Source organism: Sipha flava, unplaced genomic scaffold (assembly GCF_003268045.1).
Source record: "Sipha flava isolate LNK unplaced genomic scaffold, YSA_version1 122_pilon_pilon, whole genome shotgun sequence".
Classification (NCBI taxonomy): Eukaryota; Metazoa; Arthropoda; class Insecta; order Hemiptera; family Aphididae; genus Sipha; species Sipha flava.
Window position 1 is genome coordinate 510,269 of NW_020271748.1, and position 19,526 is coordinate 529,794.

Consider the following 19,526-nt stretch of genomic DNA (forward strand, 5'->3'; position numbering starts at 1 on the left):
TGGGAGGTGTGGATTTTTTATATAATTTCATACTATGGCTAATACGGGGAAGTCTCAAACCCGTATTACTATTGTTCTGTAGTATTACGATCGCCGAAATAGTATTTACAAGAATATTAGAACCAGAAATAACGCACCATAGGTCTAAACTGGTTATTATTGCAGCTGCGCGGTAGATGGTTTATAAATAATAAAATACAGAATTAATTTTCGATAAGAAAATAGCAATATTACAATACGCATTACGCTGTACCTACACATAAATTGATCGTTCTCCATCATCATTCGACTACCTGTAATTTAATATTAATATATAAATTATGTCCATTGTTCATGTAATCATGTGCTCTAAATAATTGTCATTACCGGACCCCAATTCTATGAATTCGTACTTTGATGTGTCTACATAATATTATTGTACAACAAAATAAATATTGGGCGTGAAACATCCGTTAATTATTAAAAACTTGTACTGTACGTAGCACACTCTCATCCACAACATGTTCAGTGTTTATCGTCAGATCGTCTTCAAATTTTTCATAATTTTGTCTATAACTTTCAATTTTATTAAATTGGTAAAATCTTTTATATTTTGAAATGGATACATAATACAATCATTACCCAAGACCAAAAGAGTGCCTACAAACGGATGAAAATGCTGATGCTTTACATAAATATCTAGATAAAAATTATTTTATCTATCTATATCTAGATAATTTTTTTTATCTAAGCACAACACCGTGTTTTTTAAGGTACATTATATTTCAAATTTATAAAGAATGTCTCATTGGATAATTTTTCTCATATATCAGAAGTATTTTCCGAAAATATTAGTATTAATATTAAATTATTTATTTTGTTGATTTTTAAAAAATAACATTTATACTGTAAAGAAAAAATAACTTTACATTATCTTGAATATATCAGTTTTATGGTCTTAATCAATTTTAAGTAATTGTATCTTCTATACTTTAAACAAATCAAATTGGTATAGAATTAAAGATTATTTTATCTAAAAAAATATCAATCATCAATATGAGTACGAAGTATAAAATCGAGTAATTTATTTGGTTCCAGATGGATTTAGAAAATTCTGAATGTATTTCAATGCGGTTCAAACTGTTAAGTAGACGATAAAATGAAAATGTTTTAATGATATGGCTTGATTAAGAAATTGTTTATGGCGGAGTCAAATTTTGATACGGCAAACGTGTTATGCTTTCCCGTTGTATGATTTTATTATTTCTAAGTTTGACACACTATCAACGATTTACTATTCAGTTTACTTGGTTTTAGAAAAGTACATTTTTGAAATTAATTTTTTTAATTCATAAACGACTTCTGGAATTCCATTTCATAAACATTTTAAACATAGGAAAAAAATGGCATCTATTATTTTAATAAGAAATTTGAGCTCATCAAGATTTTGCAATGGTACAAAACTAATAATTGAAAAATTGATAAATGCGTTGATCTAGCGCATAATATTAACGGGTTTTGGTATCGAAGTAACTGTTTTAATACCAATCTAACCGATTATACCTGTTCAGACCATTTCCCGTTTCTGATCATTCAGCGGGTGGAGTGGAGCCGTGTATTAATGATGCCGGAAAGGGGATTAACAAAGTTATGTAATCATGAATATAAAACACCGATAAGCTTTATGTGTACAAAAAAGAGAGTGGACTGTATTTTGCAATTGTAAATATAATAATGATAATAATAATAATAATAATGAAAGGTAGGCGCCCACTTACAACAATATAATAAAATGAAAATACTACTTAATGATAATGCAACAACTATGATAATTAAGTAATAATAATCCTTGATAACAATACCGAGAATCCGACTGTCACCTGACCGCGTTAGTGGTTAATGACGACCATGATCAGATGGTGATATAAAATGATATCGATGGTAGCACCAAACAGGACCGTTTCCTCGTAGTACCATGTGAACACGTGCAACAACGACCATGGAGTCCGACGCGGCAACACACACGCGAATACGTCAAAAAAAATGGAGGTGAGACCTACTCAAGAACGCGACAAGGCGACACAAAACGACCGTGTTATGTGTGCGCATACGCAAAACAGACACTGACTACACTAACTCGACAAGAAGACACAACATGTTCCGTCATACACACGTAGGATGTCTATGCCGGACTAAAAAAAAGTGAAAAGGTTGCCAACACACATGACCGGTTGTTATCTAGGCGCGGGTAGTGGGGGGGGGGTGAGCACTTCTAGAATGTTCTAGACGCAATACTGCCCGTAATGAAAATGGGGAAAACTCATCGTTGCCCGAACAATACTCTCAGATTTACTTTTTCAGTTTAAATGTATTCAATTTTTCGTTGGATTGTCTTTTGGAATAACAATAAATAAAGCAATTAAAATTACTGGAATTAACTTCATATGTGTTTAATATTTTTCTTAGGGTCAACTGTAAGTCGTCCTCTCATGCGTACACCCAAGATAAATTTGTACATTTTCTCCCCCAATCCGGAAAAAGCCGACACTATTGTTTTCAAATCAATTTTTTAAATTTTTGAACTATCAAAATACTGGCATCATTTGTACATTTTGTTGAATCTTATTCTTACTAATACAATTTTCCATAAATGAATACTAAGTTTTGCGTTTCTTGAATTAAATGTATTAAAAAATAAAATTTAGTAACTACCATTTTTTCTATTTGCACAGGCAATGTAATTTTTTTCATTCAACAATTATTATATTAACAGTAAAAATGAAAATTTAAAAGATAATTGATAGGTAATTTTTTTCATGGACGGCGCTGTACTGGTACATCAAGTTAAATATAATTATATAATACTAAAATTTAATATTATTATCCATAGAGGTTTTTAACGCGGCGCTTTATATAGGCAAATCTGATACACTTATGCATTGCACTATATTATAAGTGTATATATCGTACGCATGTATAGTCAAATCAGGTATTTTACTAAATGCCTAGGCATATAAATCAAAGAATTAAATTTTTGTACAGTTTCATCCATCTAGACATTTGTTAAATTAACTAAATTCCTACTTCAAGTCAGGCAAATAATAAAAATTGAATATTAAGTACCTATTATTTTATGCTTAAAAATAACTAATTGCTATTTTATATAAAAAAAAAAACAATATATTATTTATTAATATAAAAAACACGTAGGCAATTAGATGTTATAGTACGAGTATAAAGGTTTGATAAAAAAGATAGGCTATAAATTACTGTTAATTTTTGGTTATTAATTGTTTAAATGTTAAGGTTTTGTGGAATTTGCTGAAACATTTAACATTCTTTTTAAAACACCGACAGGTTTAACATTGTCGCTTTCCTGCTTGATGTCAGATTTAACAAAATCTTAACAGTTAAAATTGATAAGTTAGCTACAAGCTTCACGTATGGGTGAAAATTCGTCTTTATGTATATTGTAGTCTTTGAAACCATTATGTGAAACTAGTTGAAGTTCTTCTCTGGAATACCATTTTTTTTCAATACCAACGCCATTCCAAATGTCTATTATTAACCCATTTATATTTTGAATATAGGGAAGTTTATGGCGTAATTTTGAAACATTTAATACTATTTTATCACCAACCTTCAATTCTTTCATTAGTATTTCACTATTTTCTGCTATTTTTTTCGCTGCGATTATTTGTTGTTAATGATATTCAATGCGGTTAACTTTTATCTGTTTTTCATTATTACGCATACGTTATCTGATCTTTCTATAGATCCCTGACTCTGAAGATGCCGTTGTGGCGCATGTACTATTTTATATTCATGTCACAATTCTGTTAATCCTATATTTTAGTACGTCATATTTTTGTCACTATAATTGATAAGATTAAAGTTTGTCCTATGGTACTTAATATGAATATGGTTCTCATACAACCAAGTATCTAGGATAATTTTCTAAGGTTAAATCAATGGAACTTTTATTGTTATTTAATAAGAATATATAGTACTCACTACTCATAATATAGACTATAGAATACATATAAAATAATGCAAAATATTTCATTTTTATAATTTGCCTGACTTGAAATAGCCATTTAACAAATGTCTAGGTGAGTAGTGAAACTGTATAAAAAATTCATTCTTTAACTATATGCTTAGTTGTTCACTAAAATTCCTAATTTAACTTCATACCTACGACATATACATAATAATCATGGTAATAAAATTATAAAATATAAGGACATAATGACATCGGCTTTGTAGTATTATTGAATAGCAACCAATTTACCTCGTAACAATTAGTAAAATATGCGTTGTGCAAATCACGGAGTTTCTACAATTAATACGGTAGTGAAGGTAATAATTATATCCGATACTGATTAGCTGGTTTTGACAGTTACTGTTTCAGAGGGCTATCTAATTTTTGTTCAAATAGTCGTATTGTTGTACACACATCCGATAACTATGTTAAAGCGTTTTATTTGAAAACCGGTTCAAAGTAGAAGCCAATTTTGCAATAAATATTTTAAAGTAAACATTTATTTAATTTTTAAAAACAAATGTATTTTAAATTATGAAAATAATATGTTTAATAGTGATTTAATTGTAATATTTTATAAACAAATAATTTACTTTGATTAAATCAAATATTAATATTAAATATAGAATATTTGGATGTTGTCAAAATTATATTATTGTATTTTTATATCAATTTATTTTTCAAATACAGGTACAGACAACATTAATAATAATATGATCATTGATATTGAATATGTAATATGTTATATGAATATTTAAATTTTGTGTTTGCGCCTACAGTTATTCACTATTTTCTATGAAAACAAAAAATTACTTCTTAGAAGTTGTAATTTATTTTTTCACTAGGTATAGTATAGTTACATTCTTGTACAGTTGTACATTAAGGTCACAGCCCTTAGATAGTTATCCTAAACTTAATAAAATTCAGACATTATAATTTCTATAAAATTGTAATGGATTTGACATTATATCACAACAACCACTTACATATGATTAAATGCATTCTAATTTAAAGGGAAAAAATAGGATAGGTTAATAATAAATAAACTAAAGTAATGAAATATGTTATTTTGTAATAAGTACTTCAACTTTTATTAAAATTTCATTTAACAGATATCCTTTTTATGTTAAACGGAGTTTGTGCAAGGACATATTTAATAGTATCTTCCACTTCATTTTGAGATGAATGTTTGAATTTATTTTGTTTTTTTGACAGCATCTAAAAATACACACACATATTACCAATGTGTTAGAAAATATATTAATATACTTATTAAAAAATAATTTTTTAAAAATTTATACTGAAAGACATTTTACTCATAATTTATGGTCAAACGTTCAAAATACATAACACAAAAATATTAAAGAAATTACTTATGTTAGTCATTTAATTAAATATATTCTAAAATGTATAAATGGTAAATTATTTTTAATATATTCATAATGATAATTTATTATGTGTTAAGTTTTATAAAATGTATCTTACCAAAAATTACAGAACAAGCAAAATTTGAAAACTTTTTTTTCCTTTTTTACCGGTGTATGAAAAATCTTTTAATAATTCATCTATAAATAACTTTACCATAACCCGCCTTGTCATTGCTTAAACATGTTAACCACCTATGTAAGAAATTTCATTTACCTAAAAAATTAAAAGGTTCATTATATAAATGTAAAGAATCATATTTGTATTAATAATACGTTAATATTCAATATAATAATTATTTTTACTAAATTTGTACGGAATTTATATCTCCAGAAATTTTTTCATCAAAGACTTCAAGATCAATAACATTATCAAAAGGTAAATTGCAATCTGCTATATATCATTTAAAGAAGATGATTTATTGTTACACGTAGACGTATGTTGTGATGATGTATTTTCTAAACAACTGTCTATTAATTCCAATCTTTGAACCATATCTCTTTGGTTGTTAACTATTTGATTCAAATCAAATTTCAGAAAAGTTAGTATGTGAAGAACTTTTTTTTTTCAAATTCAGTGCTTGAACACAAACGTAAGAAATCCAATTTACTTTTTTAAATACCAATATTTAGTAAGAAATATTTAGTAGAAAATGTCATATAGTCAATTTTTGTTGTTAATTTTATATTTTCATCAGTTAATTTAGAATTTATTTTATAAGATGTGCTTGGTTGTATTTTACATTGCAAATTATTTTCATTATCATACAAAAAATCAACCATTTCTAAATCCTCTAAAAATCTACTTCGTTTAGTAGACCTACTAACAATATTATTCTCATTTGTCATACCTATTTATTTTAAAATCTACCTAACTTACCTAACCCTAAGTTTATAAATTAAACAAAAAAAAAAAAAAATTTACAGCCTATAACTTCAATATAGTTATAAAAAAAATTACCTAGGTACCTACTAAAAATAAAACTAAAAATATGTTTCTATCAATAAAGTATAATTTTTTATGAAATTGTTTAACAATAGGATCAATTGGTACTATAGAATGAATTTAAATTACAAAGATTTTCAAAAATAATATTATATAAAGTAATAAAAGTGTACCGAAATTTAACTGAGCAGCGAGTTAATTTATATGAATATGCACTGCCTAATAAACAATGCTGGTAGCTGACACAACTGATTAAGTTCTTTAGTTATTTAAAAAATTGTTAGTAACAATAAATATTTAATTAGGTATGGGCACCTGTATGTACTATAGCTGCCGGAAAAACTACGACAACACGCGATATAAGAAAGAAAAAAAAAGATGTATGATATTTGCAATTCTTATAAAACTTGTATTAAATACATTAATAAGTATTATATAATAAATTTCACTTACCAATATATTATTACATTTTTTTTTTAAATATTTCAAAATTTAACTCAGTAGGTAATAATCAATGTTAATAGGCAATATAAACTGGAAGTGTAAAAACTTTATATAAATGGCAAAAGACTACGCACAGTTTTGTCAGTTGACACTATTAAAACAATAAAAGCGTTAAATTTAACGTTAAAACAGTTAAAATAACAATTGTACATGTATTTCGTATGAGGTATTAGTAATCATTGGACATTGACGAAATAAATTACAACATAGAAAACGAAAAAGTGACGGATAATATGCAATGACTACTATCAATGTCAGACGCCAAATGCTTAACACTATACAGTAAACAGCTTTGAGTTTGACGCCGTTGACCGGTTCAATCGAAACTCCGCGCCCGCGCTCCATGCCAATTTTCATTAGATAATGTTGTCTGCTACCAGGCCGTGGCGGCCTGTGATGACTGATATTAATGATTTTATGCGATAATTCCTGTGTTAAATCAATCGAACGATAGAATATTAATACTTTGTACAGCACCGCTCCGTCATAGTACACCCCAGCTATGTAGCTGATAATCTTTGATCGCGTAGTACACAAAAACAATATTAATAACTACAAAATTGAAATTAAAAACGAATTTAAGGAAAATACAGATAAATAGGATAATATTTTATTTTAAACGGAATTCACACGAATGCAAACAGTGGTTCAAACTTCGATGTCAAATAATAATAATTTCGTAACTCAAGTTACCACGTCTATATAATATTTCCATACTGTGAAAAGATAATTAGGGGGTTTGATTCCGTAAATTTCCCTACCCATGTTAATGGCCCTGAGTCTATTTATATTATTTTTACATATCGAAAATTTATTTATTTATAAAATAAATAGGTACAACCTATGTTTTACGTTTATATGGATATTATTCAGAAAAGTTGAATAACAAAGTACAAATATACAATATTGCGTATCAACTGATAATTGCGTATCAATAGGTATTTAAATACCTGAAAATTTAATATTTATTTTTAAATCTATATAAACTATAAATTTAATTAAAATTATGAATATTTTGTGAATATTGAGAGTTAAGAATTAAATAAGTATTTAAACTCTCAAATTGAATAAAAGTTAATATATTAAGTTTATTTTAATAACTATTACAATTGAAAATCAAGTATAAATATTGTAAAATATTTTATTTTTAAAATAAAATAACTAAACATTTATTCAATAAAGTATTAACTTTTAATTTTAAATATTTTAATTCTAATCAAAATTAAATATATATACAATCGTTTTGATTAACAAATGCTGTGTGGGATAATACCATCGAGATCATGACGTTAATATTTACAAATCAAAAATATAGAAAAAGTACAAGATTCATCACGCATATCCGATATAAACTGGTTTTAAAATATCAATGAGTACAAAGTAATATAATTATATTTTTATATTTCATGTATTTTTTCAAATAAGCGTATTTATTCTCTTATTTTAAATGTGTGATTACTCATCATTGAGTGTTTGTTCCGACGATTAGATTGAGTGTAGCTGTTTCAAATGCATATAAGTTACTTTGTACAGTTGTAACAAAAACTTTGAAAATTTAAAGATTTCAAAGAGGATCTGTGTTTCCAGCTATAACGATTGATTTATCATAAATTCAAAAACAGAAATAAAATAAAACTCAGAATTATCAGTGCCCGCCGAGTCAAAGAGTATGAGAGGAAAAAAAAATGTTTGTTCCTTTTAATTTTTCTTTTAGGTATCTCTGAACTGACTCTGGAGGGAAATTCTGTTTTAACGTGCGCATTGGCAGACCACGTTATCCTACGTCACGTTCACTTTTTCCTCCTTTGGGACCAAGGATACAGTTTTATATATATATATACTTCATCATTAGAGACTTAAAATCATATAGTTTTGGCCTTTTTTTCTTTACTTAATTTTTCCACGTTCGGTCTTCATATCTCGTTTTATTCTTTTCTCAACCTTATTTTGATCCACAGGCCGGTTTTGAAGGCGATCGCCGTGACAAGATCCTTCGCACTTATGTCCGAAACGCCTACAGCTACCATCTATCCGAGATATTCTTTACCATCGTCAATGAGTACACGGACTGGGAGCGGACCGTGCTGCATCCGATCAACACCAGAGACGCGACTATCGCGGCGCTCAGCGACGCGCAGTACGTGGCACCTCTGGTGCACACAGGTGACATGCTCAGCCAGCCCAAGGCATCTGTCAACGATGACCTGAAAGAGCGCAGCACGAAATCCTTTTTCTATGTGTTCGACTATCAGACGCGGGATGGTGATTATCCGCAAGTAAGTCCCTATACGGCTTAATATTCATTAAAACTTAGAATTAAGAAGGATATTCATTAATCCATTATTTTTTAGCTTATTATAATTTAAAAAATACCACTTTAACACCCCTCCTACCGAAACCATTCTTAATAGCTTTGAGGGTTTAAAATATCACTTTGCGCTTGACGGCTTCTATGTATTCAATATTCTGATAATTACTCTTACATTACTGTGTATCTGTACTGTATAAACCATATGTCAATGTAGGGAAAATTACTGAAAAAATGTTATTTAATTTTTTACCGTTTACTTAGGATGAAATTTTCCATTTAAATAACCACAATTATTAATTTTTATAACTACAAGTTCCTTTTTTTTATTTTAAAACGATAAATGTTTCTAATAATATCTATTTCGTATGCTTTGAGGCATATGTAATTAAAATATAATTATGTAACTTCACTTTTCAACCACTTTGTAACTGTAGTATCTAACCTACCGTATAATTTGTGTCATTAATACTTTATTGTTTTTCAAAACAAATATCTGATAAAATTTTGTGTTTAATAATGGTAACTACGGACGGTAAAATGTTATTTTATGTCATATAATATTTGAAAGAGAAAATACCAAAGAATATTTTTAAGTACGATAAATATAGAGATATATTATAGTAAAATATATTTTTTTATGCGTATAGTCCACTATATTTGTAATTGTTTTTTTTTTTTTTTTTTTTTTTTGATCCAAGCACGCACATTACTGATTTGTCTGCAACTACTGATAAACCTCATTTTCCTTCATAGCAATTTCTTCTGTAATCCGGAATCGTTTCTCTCGTCGTTGGACTGATAAACGTCTTTGTGTGTCATTGCAGTTTTCAAACATTTTGTTGAAACACACACGGTTGCGATTTCTCTTCATTGTAACGAGTTATAATAACAAATGAAAATGAAATAATTCATTTTTCTCTGTGCAATAATAAAATTTCATTATTCTCAGTACTCTTACAGTGATACGATTGCCGTTAGCTATTCAATAATGCACGAACAATAGTAGTGTCGTGGTATGTACTTATCGTCGTCAACGTTTTCTGCGAAAATTACACGTATAAGTTTATCAATTATTTCGATTCGGTTCCCGAATGAAACTTATACGAGCTGTAATTAATTAATTTTAATATAATAACAACTGAATTTTTTTACTCCAGTTGATTTTAAGATTCCGCAAAGTTATCGTTCACCATCGAAGTATTTTAATAATTATAGAATTGGATTATGAAATATTAGAAAAAAATGAAAATCAAAAAAAACTTATAGACCATGCTACACGTTTTTAAGATTTTCAGGCTGATAGATAAAACGAAATTGTTCATTTTTGTTCGTATTGGAAACAAGACTATAAAGTTAAATTATTACTGTCTACATCGTAATTAATTTATCAAACAAAATAAAATTATAACTATACCGACTTAAAATTGTTCAAATGATTAAAATGCGAAATTAATGAATTTATAACTGATCAATTCAAAAAACGTATTTTTAAATGTTTACTTTCCCTTGGGTTTAATCAATATTATTGAACAAGTCTTGAAAATAAACGATTAGATAATAAATAAATGATGATTGAGTACATAGTTTAAAAATAGGTATACATAAAAATGGTCTGAAAATTGTATTTTAATATTTCATATGATATAAACAATGATTTACATTAGATAAAAATAACTTTGAGGATATCACCTCAAGCGCATACATTGTTTTATGACGTAGGTATTTATTCCATCCTTTTTTCTAGACACTCACAAAATTAGTTTTAATTTGTTTTGTTCAAATAATATATTATATCCATACACCTTTTATATATATATATATATATATATATATTTTAAATTCAAAACAATTTTTTATTATCGGAGTTTTCTCTCCGTGTAACTCCGTACTTTATCCATATAAAGTTTTGAATTATTTAGAATATTTGTTGGAATGAATATTGTGTTTGGTTACATTACACTATTTCTCCACATTCGGCCAATTTAATCAAATTGATATCTTTTCAATTCCAATATCAGAGTTTGTAAGTTTACTAAATTCACTTGAGCTAAATAGATATTGAAAGTGTAGACTAACAATAACTTAATTTTGAGCACAAAACTATTTTTATCTCATCGTTTTGTACAAATGATTTTTGTTTGAAATCAATTCAGACTGATATATATTTGTTGCAAACTGTGTAATTATTATATCACTCTAGTTAATTATCATTATTTTTATGTGCGTGAAGTTCCCCCCCTAAATCAAGCTAGCTACTTCAAACCTTTACAGGAATTTTGCAATTAATTTGCTATAATTTGCTATGAAGTTTTCAGAATTCGCATAACCACGGTTTTTTCGAAAAATCATATTTTTTGTTTGGGGGCAAACTTCATGGCCCCCTCAATTTTAAGCTAACGACTCCAAACCTTCAAAGGAATTTTACAATTAATTTGCTATAGTGTACTATGTAGTTTTAAAAATTTGTATACCTATGATTTTTCTGGAAATTAATGTATGAAACTATATTCTACAAAGCCCTCTTCATCCGATTTCAAGCTATGTAGTCATTTGAATCTACGATTAAAAAATTCACCCCAATATTGTTTAATTAATATTATACTGATTTCATTTTTGAAAAATAATTTTCATTGCAATGCAGACTTAAAAAAGTGTAACCAGTGGTGGTGCCACGATTTGTTATCGGAAAGGTCAAAAGGAGGTCAAGTAAAAATATTCAAAAATTATTTTTTAGCACAACTCACTTCTCTGAAAATAAAATCTATGAGCAATATGTATTATCTAGGTAGGTAATAAATTTAGTTAAAAACATAACGAACGAATAATTATTTTATAATAAATAGCAAACTGGACTTCTGAGAAATTTTGGTGCATTGTGTTCAAACTACTTTCCATTATTATATTATTATATTTAATAGAAAATCATTTTTACTCAATGAACACTAAAAAAAAAATGTTTTACTCATATTTAAACTACGTGAAGATTAATTTACATTTTATTTACATTTATTAATTTTATTTTGCATTATAGTAAGAACTCATTTATATTACGATACATTAAAATTAAATATGAGTTGTGAGTTAAACTGGTGTTATGTACAATGCACATATAGTGTATTAGTATATAATATAATTACAGTAACATAACATTCATTGTGACTAAAATGTATTACGGAAATAGATGAATTCTGAGTATACTCTCTACAGCTAATCACTTGGCATTTTTGATTTCTTCGTGTTGTCTTGTGTATCTAGTGGATTATTATAATACTCACCACACAGTATTTCAAAATGTAGATATTCATTCAGTTAATATTATTTTATATTAAATGATATTTGATATTGTTCAAATTATTTTTCTTATTACCAGTTATTCAGTGGTTTGTTTCTACTGGTATAGTATTCATAAACTAAATATTTATTTAATTTTATTTTGGTCAACATAATGATAAATGACATTGGGAAATACACAACGGTCTAATTAAAACAATTCAGAAAGTTTCAAATCCTGAAAAGATTCAAAAAACTAACTTTTTTAACTAAAAAAATTAAATATTAAAATAACTAGGAATTTTATCATAAATAAAGTATTTCTATATGTGAAAAGTAATATTGGCTTTTTTTTGTCAAAATTAAGTTTATTTCAAATTTCATGGAAAAAATATAGAAAGAATATTTCAAAAATGATACCTAAATTAATTCTGATATAACATTTTTTTGAAAATGGGGGGGGGCATAACAGGAATTATTTGAAAATTATGAGTTTGTTTTCTTCAAAACATTTTACATTAAATCTTAATAAAAACATTTTTTAGTCTTACAAAATGAATTTCAAATCAATATATTATATACACAGTGTTTTTGAGGATGTTCAATCATTTTTCTATTTAAAATTTTTGGATTCTGAGTAAAAGAGGGATGTATTTGAATTTTAAAAGAATTGTTTTAATTTGTGTTTACAATTTTGACCAAAAAGGGTGCTCCAATACTTAAAAACCTAGTACTCGTCAAATTAATCTAAAACACTCTGATTAGATGAAAAGGTATATGTAAAATTGTAATCAAACAAGTGTTTTTACTCGATAACTAAGAAATATAATAATATTTACATTTAACTAATTTAGAAATGCCCACTAACCACCCAAATTTCTTTAGCGGAGCCCTAAGGCTCCATAGAGCACAGTTTGAGAACCACTGATTTAATCAAATATAACCAAATTATTTTGAATTTTGAATATACAGACCGTCAAAGAAACGTTGATGTACGTTAATGTGTACAATACAAAACCAATAAATTATTGTTCGAACTCCTTGAATAATTATTATTACACAATGGTTTTATTTTCTTTATTTCTACATATTTTTCAAATATTATCATTGGGCCCTATTATAGGCTGGGGCTATGAGCTCGTGAATTTAACACACGCATCACACTTGGTTATTGCAGCACTAATTTTAATGTATTATAATATAAAACATATTGTAATAAATAAATTATTGTTGTATTGAACATCCGAATATTTTCAGCATCCCATAATGGGAAATATTCTACGAATCTAAAATATATATTTATTTTTGTAAATATTTACACTCATATTTAAATATTATATTTTCTTTATACCTTTAAATTTATTACACTAAACCAGTAAGGTTTTTTTAAATTCTCAACATCTGTTGAAGTTATACAGGTGTGCTTTAAGTATACCAAGTCGAAAATTTTTTCCGGAAAAACCGCGGGTATGGAAATTATGAAAACTACATAGCAATTTATAGTAAATTAATTGCAAAATTCCTGTGAATGTTTCGAATCACTAGCTTAAAATTGGAGGGCTGTGAAGTTGGCTCCCCGAACAAAAAATACGGATTTACAAAAAAATCGTAGATATGCAAATTTTGAAAACAACATAGCAAATTATAGCAAATTAATTGCAAAATGCCTGTGAAAGTTTGAAGTTGCCAGCGTCATTTAGGGGGGCCGACTTCACGCACATTTGTTTTTTTTTTTTGTCATTTTCAGTCTTTGTTTTTAAAAAAATCAATGACGAACTCGCGGCTTATTGAAACTACATGTATTAGTTTACGTTCTTCGAGAATTTCGAAACTATTTTGTTGTGTTGTTTTTCAAAAATAATAGAAAATCTTCGGGTAGGAACATTTACACCAAGCAAAACCGTAAAATACAAGAATTATTTTTATTCGATTTTTTTTATCACTGAATTTACGATTTTTCATTGTTATTTTATTTTTGATTAGTTTTCAGTTAACAACTATTATAGCTCGACTATTTTATGTATTAAGCAACGATAAAATATTATAATACATATAGTAAAGATAATAAACATGATAGAGTAATAAAACTACAGTTAATAATGATACGGTAATATCGGAAATGAAATTGACCTAAATATAATTATGCAGATATATATATATATATATATATAGGTATATTTTCAAGATTAGTAGAAGTATTAGGTACTTATAACATTGGATAATGTTATAAATGTTAAAATAAGAAAAAAATCGTACTGAAATATTTATGGAAAAATAGTAACTTAAGTAATTAGAGCATTAATAATTGAATAGAGGAGTATAATTAGAGAACTGATTAGAGATTTGATATTAGTGATGAAATTAGATAATGTTTAAGAAATACGATTTAAACTAATGCTTTCGAGCCTAGGCTCAGACAAGCGTGCCCCTTCTATGAGATTTCTCTTCTCAAAGGACATGCTCCCCGCCGAACTGCCGACTTTCGTACCGTTAAGTCTTGGAAGACCCCAGGCTTCCTGTGCTCGCCTGGTTTACCTAGCGACGCCACAGCCCCGTCGAGTCCAACCTCAGATCTATCGAAGCAGACTGGGCGCGGCGGGAAGACGCGTAGGACACACACCGCCCTGGGATAACCGCGCCTCCCGACGTACCATTCGTGTTACGCGTCAATGGTTGGACAGACGTCGACGGCGGCCAGTCACCCCGCCGTCTTCCGTTTTTAAAGGGGATAATCGCATAGCTGCCATCACGACTCACACCTGCTAAGGGGGTACGGTACCGGTGCGACGCGAATTTTGACAGCCGCGCCGCTCCGGGACCGGGGCCTCCGAAGAAGAGCGAGAATCACATGAGTCGCAACAATACGCCCGGACGCCCGTAGGAACGGACGCCCGACCTGCTGGGAAGGTCACACCAGCAGGCCACCAGCCTCCGGCGAACCGGATTTGGAGTCATTTTGATCATACGGCCGCCTCAGAGCTCTCGGCACACCGTACATTTTACGCACCAACACGCGTAGGCGGAGCTCTCGCCCCGTGCTGGCTGACGCGCAAGCAAATTGTCCGGGCGAGAGTATTCTAATATTTCCCTCGTCTCCCCTACCACAGAAGAGTGTTTAAATACCGCTATCTGCAACCCGCGGACCCGATCTACCAGAATTTGCCGCTGCTTCGAACTAGCCCCGACTAGGCCAGCAAGACCACGAAGGAGCAGGGACAAGCCTGCTCCTTAGCCGAGAATTCGGGTAGATAAAAAATACGATCTGTGAAAAAAATCTTAATCACGAATGACTTCCACATAAGATTTCGCACTGGATTGTGTGTGTAACTCAGAAACTTTTGCTTGATGTGCTCTTGAAGAACTCCGTTTTTTTTTTAGTTCCCCTGAAAAACGTGCAGCCCCTGTCATTGGTGGTGTGGTCCTTAGAGCAAAGTGCACATTTGACTAGACTATTCCGGTCCTTGGTGCAGTCGTTGGTATGATGTTTCGCACCACATTTGATACATTGAGCGACGTGGTTGTAATAATTTTGAGTGTAGTCAAAAGATTGGCACTTATGGGTCAGTCTTGTCCTGACAGTCATTGTGTTCGGACGTATCTAATTTTCACTGTGTGCAGTCATCGCTTATTGTCTAATTAGTGTCGTTAGTTTTATTTACGATGCCGTCGACGTCGTGTGGCGATACATGCGCTGGACAAAAGCCCAGTACTTCCAAAATGAAAACTTCTTTGTGTATAAACTATAACTTTGATCCCAATTGGCTCATTCAAGCTTCAAAAAAAAAAAAATCGTAAAATCGTAAGTCTACTCTAAAATCATCAAGTCCTGTTTCCCCAAACTTATAATAAATTATATCTAACCCATCATCATTATTTAAGACTAATATGTCATTCAATTATAACAACAGTAATCTTTTATCTCCTTCCGATAATGCCTCTACTGCAATGTTAGTAGACAGTTGTACGGTCGATTCTTTTCCGGTCACCTTTATGCCGTCTACATCAGTTGATAATCTTTCTACGTCGATAGCCCCAGCAACTACGGATTATCAATACAATAATTGCGATAATAATAATTCTCCACTACGTCTTTTTTCACATAATTAAATCGGTCCCGTTTTTATTTTAGTTGAATGTGTTGATCCAAGTAAAAATCTTGGGAACTGTTACCCGCTCAAAGCTGCTAAATTTTTCTCCTCCAATTTCAAAGGCATCAATAACATCAAATCGGTTAGTTTAAATAAAATCAAAATAACGTTCAACTCCGTGACTAATGGTTAGATAACCTTTGCCTAAATTCAAATATTTTGAGCAACAATGGTTTTGCTGCTATTATTCCATCTACGCTCTTATATTCATTCGGAATTATTAAAATTGATAATTCTTTCTCTGAAAAAGACTCAATGGCCTCCTGTCTACGGTTCTAGTTGAAACATTTAAAAGTATCTCTGTTAAAAAAAACGGCACCATTATCCAACCACGTATCATGGAGCTTAATTGCAATTGCAATATGCTCTTTGACGTCCAATGTAGTATAAGGTCACCTGTTCAGTGTAATCGCTTCGTTTTGGTCACACTCAAATATTTTGCCGCAACAAACCAAGATGTAACCATTGTAGTGGAGATGACCACTCTTTCAATGCCTGCCTATCGGCCCATACTACGGATGTAGTTTGTATTTTTTGCAATCTTATTCATCTCGCTACCGATCATAGTTGCCACGAATAATTATTTCAAAAAGAAATTAAAAAAAATCATGACAACCGAAAACTTATCTTACCGTGAAGCTTTAGATTTTATGAAAAACAACTATCATACCTCCACTTTTAAATATTTTGATATTGTTCTCTTCACGAGGCCACCTGTTTCTCATTTACGCTGATGTCATTGTAATTTTCTCAACTAATAAATCATTAATAAATCTCGCTATTGAAGCATTTAACGCGGCTCTTACTGATCTTAACGACATTCTCAACTGTTTTTTCTTTACAATCGCTCCTGAAAAATGTAAATCTGTTATTTTTACTCACCATTGCTATCTTCATCCTCCTAGTGCCTTCCTTGGCAATACTATCATTCCTTTTATTCCTGATATCACCTACCTTGGATTAACTCCAAAACTTCGTTTGGCTTCCCATATAGCCTCCTTATCGAAATTTTTTGCTAACTGTTCTAACTTCCATCGATCCGTTACTGGCACCTGGGAGGATCATATCCTTCTTCATTACTTTAAATTTATTCTTCTATCATTCGATCAAAACTTGACTATGGATGTTTTCTCTTCGGATTAGCGTCATTCTCCGTTTTTAACAAACTCAATAAACTTCAATCATTATGTCTCAGAACGATTATGGTTTATCAAAGATCCACTTCTACTTCTGCTATTGAAGTTGGAACCATCTGTCCTCCATTAAATATCAGATTTCGTTGCTTAGCTGGACAATATCTAAAATCCTTTTCTAACTGCAAATCTACCATTTTTGATACATTTTTCTCCCTATTTATCAATTGGTGATATGTTAAAAAATCTCTTCCGGTTCTCTCATTCACTTCCAATACGTTATCCTCTTTTCCTGAGTATATTTTTAGGTCAAATTTACTCCCTTGCTTTTAACTCTCTAATGAATTTCTTCTATATTTACCCTCTGTAATATAGATCCTTGCTTCCTAGATATTTCCTCTGATACATTAAAATCTCCTTTCCTCTCTCCACTGTCAACAACCTTTTTCTCGATTACATTAATGATAATTTTCATCTATTCACTTTAGTTTACACTGATGGTTCGGTCTCTTCTTTTTCTACAGGCTAATCTTTTAATATCCCCAAACTATCTATTTTCTTTTCTAACAATCTTCCCCCCAATTCTTCATCATTTTCTGTCGAATGTTTCGCTATCATTTAAGTCCTCACTCTCATATTTTTCCTTCCTCCCCAACAGATTTTTAATTGTATCTGACACTCAATGTCAAGTATTTAATCGTTAGTTAGTTATCCTTTCAATCCATGCTTTTCTCCTCATATTCTCCGCATAAAAAATATTATTTTCTCTCTCAATCAAGTTAACTTTACTATTAAGTTTCTATGGGCTCTAAGCCACGCTGGTATCCTCGGAAACGAGATCGCAGACAACCTAGTAAGGTCCACTTCTTCCATCTTTCTGCTCTCTCCTCGTAAAACCTTTCTTCTGACTTTATCCCAATTCTGCGACAACATAAAAATCATCTTTGGTCATACTATTGGAATAGTTTTCCGGCTAATTTTTCCTCAAATTATAAAAAATTTTATTCCCGCCATCTTAAAAAAAAACTTGGTTCTCTAATCTAAAATTATCCAAAAGGTTAGATTACACAATTTAGCCGTTTACGGGTCGGTAATTGTCTACTTCCTTACCATTCCTACAAACTCTCTCTAAATGATTCCCCTTATTATTCTAAACACTCTGAAAAGATTATTTGTGATCTTTTCCATATAATCTTTAGCTGTCTCTCTTTATCCTTTAATCGTTTAACTCTTTTTTATTTTTTAAAATCTCAAAATATCCAACTAACTCTATCTTTTATTCTTAATTCCAATTCTGAATTTTTTATAATCCGATTATTATAATTTATCCGTGAAACTGGTATATCCGTTTAATCATATCTAAATTATTTTAAATGAAATGTATGTCTTAATATTCTAGCATACACCTATTTTATTCTGTAAATGTTGAAATAAATTGTAAACTTATAAAATTCCAATAAAAAAAAAAAACATTACGGAATGATAATGCTCATTTTATTTGGTTTTTAATAACCACTTTGGTATTCATCAACTACGTAATATATTTCCTCATTGGTATCATTCGAATAAATCTCCACAAAAGGTAACGTGAAGGGACGTTTATTTTTATCTTTAGCATTGTAAACGTATTTTACTAGATGTCTAAGTTCTTCCAGAGTGGAGGAGATCTCGGTACAAATCTACGGTCTATTAATCTATGGTATCCAATCTCAGAAGTTTGTAAACTTCTGATGGCGAATTTTTAAGGACGTCGGAATCGAGGTAAAAAT

The 19,526-nt window shown here is 29.8% G+C and overlaps 1 protein-coding gene across 1 annotated transcript in view; it reads left to right on the top strand.

Moving 5' to 3' along the window:
- The window catches only part of LOC112694083 (neuroligin-4, Y-linked-like), a 418,040-nt gene that overhangs the window by 357,526 nt on the left and 40,988 nt on the right, over positions 1–19,526 (top strand). Inside the window, exon 5 of the mRNA XM_025569445.1 lies at positions 8,854–9,171. Coding sequence (XP_025425230.1) covers positions 8,854–9,171 — 318 coding nt within the window. The remainder of the gene's footprint in view (positions 1–8,853; positions 9,172–19,526) is intronic.